Source organism: Uloborus diversus, chromosome 1 (assembly GCF_026930045.1).
Source record: "Uloborus diversus isolate 005 chromosome 1, Udiv.v.3.1, whole genome shotgun sequence".
Lineage (NCBI taxonomy): Eukaryota > Metazoa > Arthropoda > Arachnida > Araneae > Uloboridae > Uloborus > Uloborus diversus.
In genome coordinates this window covers 124,093,596-124,104,863 of record NC_072731.1, presented here as the reverse complement: position 1 = coordinate 124,104,863, position 11,268 = coordinate 124,093,596, and the positions used below count along the sequence as shown (strand labels likewise).

General features: G+C 34.6%; 1 protein-coding gene across 1 annotated transcript; it reads left to right on the top strand.

Moving 5' to 3' along the window:
- The first annotated feature begins 640 nt into the window (after nucleotides 1–640).
- LOC129221013 (N-alpha-acetyltransferase 38, NatC auxiliary subunit-like) lies at nucleotides 641–9,549 on the top strand. Its single transcript, XM_054855452.1, has 3 exons — nucleotides 641–874; nucleotides 6,394–6,553; nucleotides 9,314–9,549. Exons 1-3 carry the CDS (start codon nucleotides 812–814, stop codon nucleotides 9,421–9,423), a joined length of 333 nt encoding a protein of 110 aa, XP_054711427.1. The 5' UTR covers nucleotides 641–811; the 3' UTR covers nucleotides 9,424–9,549.
- Nucleotides 9,550–11,268: the final 1,719 nt, after the last annotated feature.

Below are 11,268 nucleotides of genomic sequence, written 5' to 3'. Positions count from 1 at the left end.
ACTTCTATATATCGATCTAGAACTCTAAAAAAAAAAAAAAACATTGTATTGGTTAGGAACAAAAAATCAACTATTTATTTTTGATCACCTGCAGTTCTTTTTTATTTTATAAGGATGTTTGCTTAGTTAAACACTTAATATCATTTCATGATTCTTCTGTAATGTATTAAAAAATAAATAAAATACGGTGCAGAATCTCAGGAAAAATAACTTTTCATTATTTCCGTTCGTAGTTCACTTACATGCTGGTTCGAAACAAACTTTTCTTTACAAACTTCCAAGCCTTTCATTGGTTTTGCAAATCATATTCATTTCGTATGCATCGAAAAAATTTTGCTGAAGTTTTCAGAATGATCATGTATTTCTATTGTTCTAAAATCTTTTAAATATTACGGCGAGACTAATAAAATGCTAGTTTTACCCAATTTTTCACTGGTGATGACAAGTAGCTGAAGCTGGGTGGTCAGCAATGGCTTCCAAAACAAAGCAGCAAAAGCTGCATAGATCACGTGTCCTATGCTAAAGTCACGTGTCTTATGCAAAACAAACCTGCTGTGACGTCACATGAAAGTATCCCATTGTGGTGAAGGGAAGGAGCTTTGACTTCATGGCTCTCACATTCACTGCGCGAGTACGCCAAATGAAGTGAGTGAACCGAAGGGAAGTGATCGTTGTTGTGTTTATATTTTGATTTTGCTCGCTTTAAGCTTTCCTGCTTGTATTTCTAGGATGGAAAGTCTTCGCTTTAAAAAGATTGCTGTTTATTAAAATTAAACAAAACCTTTTCCACACTAAAGTATACAAATTAACCATGCAAATAAACGAAAGCGAACAGAAGTCGGAGCTTCCTGTAGTGGAGAACCAGACTCAATTGGTAATGCCTTTGATTCCATTATGGAAATTAAACCGTTAATAGATGATTTTTTTTTCTGAAACAATTGCTTGTTAATCTGTTGTTTTTCATTGCTATATGTTTTATGTATTTATGTAATTTAAATTCCGTCAGACGATAGAAGCGTTTAGAGATGTTGTACTGCCATTCTTGTCAAAACTTCCCCCACGAAAGGCCTAGTTTATAAAAAACTTTGGTGCGAAACACACTGGACGCACAGATAACTATGTGAAGAGATTGTGCTTGTTACTTGCACTAAAGTTTTGTGATCTGAAATCACATTATAACACTATTACATTTTGCAAAATATTAATATTGCTATTTTACAAAACGAAGAGATAATTTGACCATTTTATTTGAATGGAAGGCTACTGGGTTAGGCATTTTTTAACAGTTTACTGAAAGTTCTATGATAGCTTCAACATCTTTCACAATATATGGCTCGAGTCTAATTGTCGGGACAAACAAGTTATTGATGTCGCAATAAGAATTTAATTTACATGATTATGGTTTATCAATCAAAGCATATCCAGAAATTTTTTTGGGGAGGCCCGGATTCACACATTGCCCTAACACAGACACACACACATATACAGGGTGTCTATAAAAGAACTCTGGGGTTAAAAAAATTAATATTTTTTAAACTATAAAAGATAGCGAAATTTGATCAATTCCTTTGAAACAAGCAGCTCAAAGAGTTTTACTCATACCAATTGGGAATGTTTCTCTCAACAGTTGGCAGCGCTGCGGAGCGTTGACCTTGAAATGACGTAGCGGCTGCGGCAGGCAGTCAGTGTCGTCTGGACTGCCGCGCTATGGCGACGCCTCAACAAAAGGCTCAATGTGTTATTTGGCTCATAGAAACTAATTCTGTTGTTACTGTACAAAGAAACTTTCGACGTAGCTATGGTGTTGACCCGCCTACAGACAAAACAATTCATCAGTGGTTAAGTGCGTTCAAGGAAACAGGAAGTGTTTTGAAGCAAAAGTCGCCGGGTAGGCCGCGTGTGTCTCAAGAGAATGTGGACAGAATCCGAGCTTCATGCACTCGAAGCCCTAATAAATCGGTAACAAGACGCAGTCTGGAGTTGGGGTTACCAAGATCAACAGTCCATAAGGTCATTCATAAAAGACTTCGTTTAACTGCCTACAAGATTCAACTTTTACACCATACGAAACCGGCAGACAAGGTTAAGAGATTCGACTTTTCTGTTTCCATGCTGGATAAAATTGATGAAGATAATGATTTTTTAAAAAGTGTGGTTTTTAGTGATGAAGCTACTTTTCATGTGAACGGAACTGTAAACAGGCATAATTGCAGAATTTGGGGTTCAGAGCCGCCCCATGAGTTTATTGAGTACGAACGTGACACGCCCAAAGTGAATGTTTGGTGTGCTCTTATGCATGACAGAGTCATAGGTCCCTTCATTTTTGCCGAAAGGAATATCAATGGTGATGTCTATTGTGACATGTTAGAGGAGTATGTTTATCCTCAGTTGGATGACATTGAGGCGGAGAAAGGTTTAGTTTACTTCCAACAAGATAGGGCGCCGCCACACTTCAGTTTGCGTGTGCGTGAGTCACTGGACGCTCGTTTGGGAAATAGGTGGATTGGAAGGGAAGGACCTATTCCATGGCCACCAAGGAGCCCTGATATGACTCCGTTGGACTTTTTCTTCTGGGGGCATATCAAGAATCTTGTGTATGCGGAGAAAATTCGAAATGTTCGCCATCTCAGGGAACGAATAGTGAATAATTGCGTGGCGTCCGTTCCCCCAGACATGCTCGCCAGGACATGGGAAGAGGTAGAATACCGTTTCGACGTGTGCTGTGCCACTAACGGAGCTCACATTGAACTTTACTAAGTTGTTAAAAAATCTTGAAAATGTAAGCTTTCTAATCATGTATAAAACATGTATGTACGTTTTTTACTTTATTAAAATATTTTGTCTTAAAACCCCGGAGTTCTTTTATAGACACCCTGTATATTATACATATATGTGTGTTCGCTTCCAAAATACTGAATACAGTATCAAATAAATGACAAGACGTGGAACATTTCAGTCACAAAAATTTACTGTGAAAAATATGCTACAAAAACACAAGAATCGTGATTTTTGCATTTTTTACTCATGATGTTTATAGGAGCTGAATTTTGCAGATCTTGGTAACCAGATACTAACCTAATCAGAAACTAGGGGCCCGGCCCTTGAGGTGGGCTTGAAGTCCATGCAGTGTATGTTTTATTAGAGTTTTAGGGTGAGGAGGACAGGGGCGTGCACAGGGATTAGAAGAGACGATTATTGGCCCAAGCCTGAAGGGGGCCCAATATTTTTAAAACTAGGGGTGAAAATATTGGTAAACAATAGGGAGGGGGCACCAAAAAGTAATTTGTGACGGGCCCCAAAATCTCTGTGCACGCCCCTGGAGGAAGGCAAGACTACAAAACTGACAAGGGGCCCGCCTTGGCCATGGATGGCCTTGAATTGAATTGGGAAAGAGAGCAGGAAGTCCTAATTAACGTCTAAATTTCAAGTATGCTTTGCAGCTAATGAGAACTTGAATTGCCTTTTCTATATTTCTTTAAATTTTCACTCGTTTAATAGTCACAAAATTAAGAATAAAAAAACTTTGTTATTTTATTCTTAATTTTTCTGACATTAGAAAATTTAAAAACTTTCTTCTGTTTTGTGGTACAAAACATTCCGGGGGGGGGGGGGGGGGGCGTTATTTTAATGACACAAAATAAATACAGCTATTTTAAAGAGAGTATAATAATAAGTTATTTTAAAGAGAGAGATCTGAAGGAAATGTGTTTTTTTACACAACTTTCTTGCTTCCATTGTTTTTTAACTGTTTCAATCCTCAGGTCAGTCATTTGAAAGATGACTTTTGTGATTAAATTGAAAAACCAATGTAAATAAAGCACAAATTAACACAAAAATAAATCATATAGCTATTTCAAGGCTACAATGGAGCCTCTTCATCAGCACACATCAAAGTTGTGGGAGAACTGAACGTCAACCAATTTTGACTTTTGTGTGTCAAGAGGTTAGAGATTACTTTGGAAGCTCAATGAGGCAACCTTCATCTTTAGCTGTACTGGCAATAAAGCAAAATACTGGATATTGATTAAATATAGTTGCAAAATTTTCTGTTATTCCTGACTCCAAAAATAGCAGATTAAAACTTTACTAAAAAATAAAAACTAGTACCGAGATGTTTTGTGAGATAACTAATTACAAAATAAATTTAAAGCTTTAAATTTATTTTGTAAAAATTTAATTGTTCTTAACAAACCTAATTATTCATTAAAACCATTTTATTATCACTTCTTGTAAACCAATATGTATTTTATACCGTACTGAGGAAATGCATGTTCAAGGAACTCGACCCCCCAAACGAAATGCTGAAATGCCCCCCCTGATAGAGGGTGTTCTGGTTTAACCTGTGTGTGTGTGCAAGACCTCTATTTTCACAACCAGTCCTAGATGCATACTTTCAACTACAAAAATTTTCAAAATCAGATGCTGATTTAAGGTATTGAAAGTTTGAAGTAAAAATAAAAGTACAAAAGTTAAACCTTGAACAATTTGAAAAATCACATTCTAAAGTGGACGATCAGAGAATAGAAAAAATATAAGCATGGTGCACAAAAGCGCACAAAAATGCGATTCATTTCACCATCTAGTAATGACAATATCATTTTGCAATCTTTAAGCTACCTTTGTTTAATGATATTCTATTAGTTCGTGCTTTTGAAGCTAAATTTTCACAGCAATAGATTAATTTTGGTTCTGTATCATGGAAAAAGAGATATGCATTTAAAATATAAGAAGAAATGAAATAAGTCAAATTGAAAATTCTTTAATTGAAACTATTTATTATTTTTAGCTAATACCGAAAATACCGGTATTTTACCTCAGCAAATACCGGTATTTCAAAATTGTGAATTTGCTTGAAATACCGGTATTCGGTATACTGGTATGCCGGTATTGCATTCCCCTAGTCCAAAGGTGCAATAGGATGTTGTACCTTGGAACAGTTTAGAACTCTTACTTTAAATGAGTGGCAATATTTTATTTTCAAACAGTCTGAATTTCAAAAAATATATTGCAGAGAAATATGTTGGGGGTGTGATTTTTAGATTTTAAATTTGATTTAAATAATTGACATTAAAAATTAAAATATGAAAAGTGTCCCAAGGTCCCACTCTCCCCAATATATGTTTGAATTGTATCATTACCTAAGTGTACGTTTGTACAATATAATGTTTATTTTGTGTAGACATCACGGATTACGTTTAGGTCCGGTAAAAAGAACGTGTGATGTTGTTTTCATGTGTTATATGTGAATTTGTCACTCCTCTGGCAGTTTTAAAGCCATTAGTGTAGCCCCCTGAAGGCATATTTTGCCCTGGTGCCTCTAAAACCAAAAAAAAAAAAAATCAAGTATCATCTGACCTTCTTTTTTGCAAATACAAAAATAACGACAAATAGTGAAATAATGAATATTAAGCTAAACAGAAAATTTGTCTTTGGAAACACAAAAATTCGTTCACCATATATTCACCCATATGTCACTTTTAGGCACAGTTACATCCTCTATTGTCTCTTGAAAGGAATCTCATAATAAAATTCATCTATTTTTGAAGTCACTAATTTTACATTATGTTCTACATGTTTTTTTAGTCTCAAATTTCACTTCTACTTGCTGACCAACTTTTACTTCACATTTATTTATGCAAGAGAGTCATCTACATTTTTACAATTATCAGCACCACTTGGGTCTTCATCAACTTCACTGCTGATATTACTGCAATATAGACTCTATAACAAAAAAATCAAAGCACCAATGAAGAAAGAGTTATCTGATCTTGGTGCGTCAATCTTTTTGTTATAAAGTGTAATTTTTCTGATTCTTTTAAAAGTTTTCTTTTTGTGGTCTTCCAGAAGTCAACTAAAGTACCGTTTTTCTTAGTCTGAAAGCATGCTCTCACATAATTTATTGCTTACAAAAATAAAGGAACTACAAATAATTGTTCTCTAAAAGAACTGATTTTAGGAGAGGAATATAAGTTAATGCTCCAATCTAAATGCGAACTGAAAAAAAAAATCAAGTTACAGTCTTCTGGAAATTAGTTTCTGCCAGTAGAATGCCAACCCTATTGCTTGAAGTCATTTTCTTGAAATTGCATTGTAATTTATAACTATGAACTAATCAATATTAATAAACCCAATTAAAAAAATGCATTTTGCAGCATTACTTTTTTACTCAGTCAATTTTATAAAAAAATTAACATGATTTTAAGATATGCTAAAAAATTCCTCTAAAGTATAAAATTTTCATTTCGTGATTTTCTCAGCAGCAACTAATGTTTTTGACAACTTAAACCTAATGTCTATTACATTGGTTTTCTGCGAAGGAAATGTTAAGACTGTCTCTTACTAAAAGCACTATGTTTGAAAGAAAATTTATTTATCATTTCTTCTTTGGTGTAGGAAAAGTCCCCTTCACGCCAGAAGTTGGAAAGTTGGCTGAACCGCAACATGCGCATTGAGATGACTGATGGACGAACCCTGGTTGGGATATTCCTTTGCACAGACAGGGAACGCAACATCATCTTGGGATCTTGTGCAGAGTACTTACAGCTCTCCGAAGGTGAGAATATATTTGTTTTCTGTTTTGATTTTTCCACTGAACTTCAATATTTTAAATGTCAATTAGTTTTAGTGCTTCTGTCATTTGCATGCTATTTTACAAACACTATTTTAGAACTCTGAGATGTTTTAAAATTTATATGTTAACTATCTGACAATCCTGGGTCATGAGTAAAATGCTTTAAATTCTTCCCCTTGAAAATTTTTTTTTGAGTAACTTGCTATGTATGTGCCCTACCTTCTATCAATGCCTCGCTACCGTCTTGCGCCTTGGATTGTTTGACAACAAACATTTAGCATCAGAAAAATAAGTGTAAAATAATTTTGAAACATGCTTGCTAGGGTGTGATAAGACGTTCAAAACCATCAGAGTTGAATTAGTGTATTATGAACTAAAAATGCTGGATAAACCATATTTTTTCCTCAAGTAACGTTGTTTAAACTCTCCGGTTCTCCCATTTCATAAGGTTGGCAGATCTGCGTTATAAAGTCTTTGCATGTATTGTAATATTTGAGACTTAATCGCTTAAAACTACTATTGCGTAAAACCTTGATTTTCTCCTTCTCTGTTTTTTTGAGTTGTCACTTTCCTTGCTGGGGTGCGATATCATGAAACTTTCTTTTGTATTTCTTTCACAGTTTTGCTTCAAGTTTCTTTCAAATTCCTTAAAAAAATTTGAAGGTAGAGTAATTTTAATTCCATTTATCCCTTTGGTACTCTTTTTCTTAAACCATATCCATTAAGAGTAGCATCCTACTATGTTTATATATGTATTTAACTATCAACCTTGTCTGCTAACATACTAAATATCTTGTCCAAGATAAGCAGATTACCTAAGGTTTACAGAATGTATGAGAATATCTGAAACGTAACAAACTATAAGATAAATAAAGCAAGTTAAGAAATAACAACGTCAAACAGCACAAATCGCAGATTACTGCAGACACGTGTTTCAGCATTACAAGGAGCGCTTTTTTCAATGCAAACAAAAAAAAACTCATTTTGTTTGCATTGAAAAAGGCGTTCCTTGTAATGCCGAAACACGTGTCTGTAGTAATCTTGGAACTGATGTGATATACCCCACCCTTGGCGACTTTTTCCTGTTGGCGCCAAGAAAGCGTCGCCAAGAAAACAATGTATGACGACATATATCATACATCGTTCAGAGCTATGCTTTTTTAGCTCCAACAGGGAAAAATCAGATAAAAAACACAATCAAAGCACTTCAGAACACAATATATATAAAAACAACATAAAACCACAACAAAAAACATCACGAATATATGCTTCAAAAACACCAGAAACTAGAAAGTTTTTGTTACACAAAGAACAATTACTAGAAAGTATTTAAAATGCTTAAATTGACAAATTACTATAACAGCTCACCAATGAAATATGTACCACTAGAAATAAAAGCTATTTTCCAACATGCATTTCATCGAACAAAATCTTTTCTCATACTCTGCTAAAAAAAGAGCATAGTGATCGAAATTGCTATGTTTAAAATGGAAAACATCCCCAAAATCAATAACTATTTCAGCCAAAAAAGCGCCTAGTTACTCAAATTTCGATTTATGAAAAGTAGAAATGTCTCAACAGAACATCCTAAACATAAACAATACAAAAATACCATACATTTATTTGCTATCCAGACATGCTTTCAAAATACCTATTATATTTTACATAAAATAACACCTTTATATTTTTACAAAATGCTGTGGAGTCGACTTATTTTTAGAAATTCAGTACCTAAAGAAGGCACGTTAATAGAATGTCTAAATAATTCGTGGCATCAATAAAAATTAACTTTTAGAACAAAATAACCGTACTTTTTTTGTAAAATTAATTTACATGCAGTAGAAATAAAGTTAAAAACTACAAGAACCCCTCAAGGATTTGTAAAAACAAAGAATTTGGGAAGTGAGAGTTTTTTTTTTAATTCTAAGATAAAGAACTTACCTTTTTATGGTATAAATCCTCACACTCAGTCTAAAACAATACATCATATGACAATGGCACGTTACAAATACACACCACGTTGGAGTTAACTTTTAATTAACGTTCAAGTTTGAAGAAACTGGCATTTTCTAATGTTTTTACTTCAAAACACAACTATTGAATTTAAACTAACACAAAATAAGCTTTCCTGTAAGGTATATTGCACGAAGCAACACGTATCTCTCCTGCGTGAAACCGAGTAAACAACCCAAGTAAACAAGTTTGAACAGATCTAAGATTGCCTTCGGATGCCAAACACAGATTAGTTACGCCAGGGATGCCATGCTTAAAAAATTATCGCCTCATTGGCGAGAAAAATATTTCAATTTTGTGCAAAAAATTGAATGTCGCCAAATGGGGAGGGGGGGGGGTATCATATCTGTACCGTAATCTCAATTCGTGCTTTTTGACGTTGTTATTTCTTAGATGACAAACTATGTTTAGGATCTTGAAATCTATCTCAAGTGTGGACAAAATACTGGAACATATGTTAGATGTATTGTGTTGGTCCATGGTGAAATCTTCACTACTACTTCAATATCAGATACTAATCTGATAGCCTCAATCAGCAACGATTTGCTAGTGTATGCACAAAAAAATGACTGAAATTGCATGTAGAATCAATAAAGAAGAGAAAAGCCTTTTATAATCTGTAACAACGATCTGCAATAATTATGACCATGATGAATTTAGTTATTGTTATAATTATGCTTGGAGCTGGAGCTTCTGAATTCACAAAACTGGATGACTTCATTTTTCCAGGAGAAGGCGTACCTGAGGAAGAACCTCGTGTTTTAGGGTTGGCCATGGTTCCTGGGCATCACATAGTGTCCATACAGGTTGACTTGAGTCAAGATGCCCAAGTACTCTGAACAAAAAAAAAAGTGTTATTGCTGTCATTTTCTCATTCTGAAGTTTACCAGTTTCATTGCATAAAATTCCAAACTGTTATGAATAAAATGCATGTATAGTTCATTAAAACAATAAAGTTTTTATTATTTGTCATCTTTTGTTGTTGTGTTGTGTCTAAACCACTTGGTCAACAAAGAAAGGGAGGAAGCTCAAGCATGGGATTGCTCTCTAACTGATACTGTCAAAATATGTTTAAAAATTGTTTCCTGAAAGTTTACAGGGAAATTTGTATTTTTTTCTCAATTCGGACCTAGGAGGACCCTAGGACTAAAGTAGCCTGCATTTACGGTATTTTAAAAATTTGAAAAGAACTACTTTAAAAACAGTAGAACATAAAAAATCTGAATGCATGTTTCAAAGTTTTCTTAGCCAAAAACCAGTGATTTTCCACAAATTCTTATGTAGTTGCTCTAAGATCAAAGGGTTTGCGAATGTCTGACTGAAATTGCAAGGATATAAAAATTAAAAAAAAAAAAGAATCCCTGACTGAGTCGCAAATGTAGACTCAAGAGGGAAAATTGAAAATCCTTTTGAAAGCCTTATATAAAAATCAGTTACAAGTATTTTATTTGTTAACAAATAGAAACTCGCAACAGATAAAAATTTTAAATCGTTGCATTTAATTTTCTTGGCGACCAACAATCAATTCGGTTACCAATCATGTGTATAAAGGCTTAGCTGTATTAAAAATCTGCTTTTAAAAACCATAATTCAAATTCTATATAACATGGAAGTTCCAAACACATTCTATCAGACGCAGAAAAAATACTCTTTATTTTGATATTAAATTTTTAAATATATTTTCACTGCAAAAATTGTGAAAAACCTTTTAGAGGTTCTTAATATCTTTGTTAATTAATGTCATTCAAAGACGCAACCTAGCTAAGAACACTCTTGATCAACTCTCCTTTCGAACAAGATTCTTTTTTTTTTCCAAAATCGTTCCATCCATTCAAGCGCTAGAGTGCCACAGACAGATGCACACAGGGGACGTCGCCTGGTGCATTCGTTTGGGGGGGGGGGGTGAAACTGATTTTGCCGACTGACTTCAAACTTTTTGCGGACAGCAGTGGCAGAACTAGAAAAAAGTTTTAGGAGAGAGGGGAGGGGGGGGGGGGCACATTTGAAAAAAAATGAACTGATAAGGAAGGGCGAGGAGGGAGGGGGGGGGGGGTTCAGGGGTTCTCCCCGGGGAAATTTTTTAAACTTGTAGTTATAAAACGCAATTTTGGACTTTCTTTGATGATGTTAAGTGGAAAAAAGGTACAGGGGTCTGAGCGGGAAAATCTAGAAATTGAAGTCGAAAAAACACGATTGCAGGCCATTTTAGTGACATTAGGGAGAGGGATGGAGCTCAGGGACTGTCCCCTATCGATTTTCCTCCTCCCTCTCCAAATTTTCAAAATGAAGTTTTCAAAACGTAATTGCTGACAAACTTTGAACATTTTACGTGAAAAAAATTATGGAGTTCTTTCCTGGAAATTTTTTCAAAATTATGATCCTAAAACTAAAGCAATATTTTATATTCAGGGGCCATTACACTAAAGTTGTTTGTAAGTGTAGCTTAAGAAATTTTCCATATTGTTTGGCATTTGGGAGCGTTCTCTAAGAATTTTTCTGAAACTGAAGAGCTGGAAACGAAATTTCAGATGCACCATAAGTCTTTCGGTGTTTGTGTGCGGTGTGGGGGGCTTCGGAGGAGTAGCATTTTGAAGATTTTTGAAGCATATTTTCAGACGAACCAGAAAAAAGATTAAAAAAAGGAAAGAAGTAGCGTGTGGGTGGGGGGAGACTTAGCTGAACAA

Excerpts from the sequence above, each read along its gene's own strand:
- LOC129221013 (XM_054855452.1), top strand. The coding sequence starts at position 812 with ATGCAAATAAACGAAAGCGAACAGAAGTCGGAGCTTCCTGTAGTGGAG. Across the intron at positions 875-6,393 it reads TGGAGAACCAGACTCAATTG|GAAAAGTCCCCTTCACGCCA; the intron begins GTAATGCCTTTG and ends TCTTTGGTGTAG. Across the intron at positions 6,554-9,313 it reads GTACTTACAGCTCTCCGAAG|GAGAAGGCGTACCTGAGGAA; the intron begins GTGAGAATATAT and ends TCATTTTTCCAG.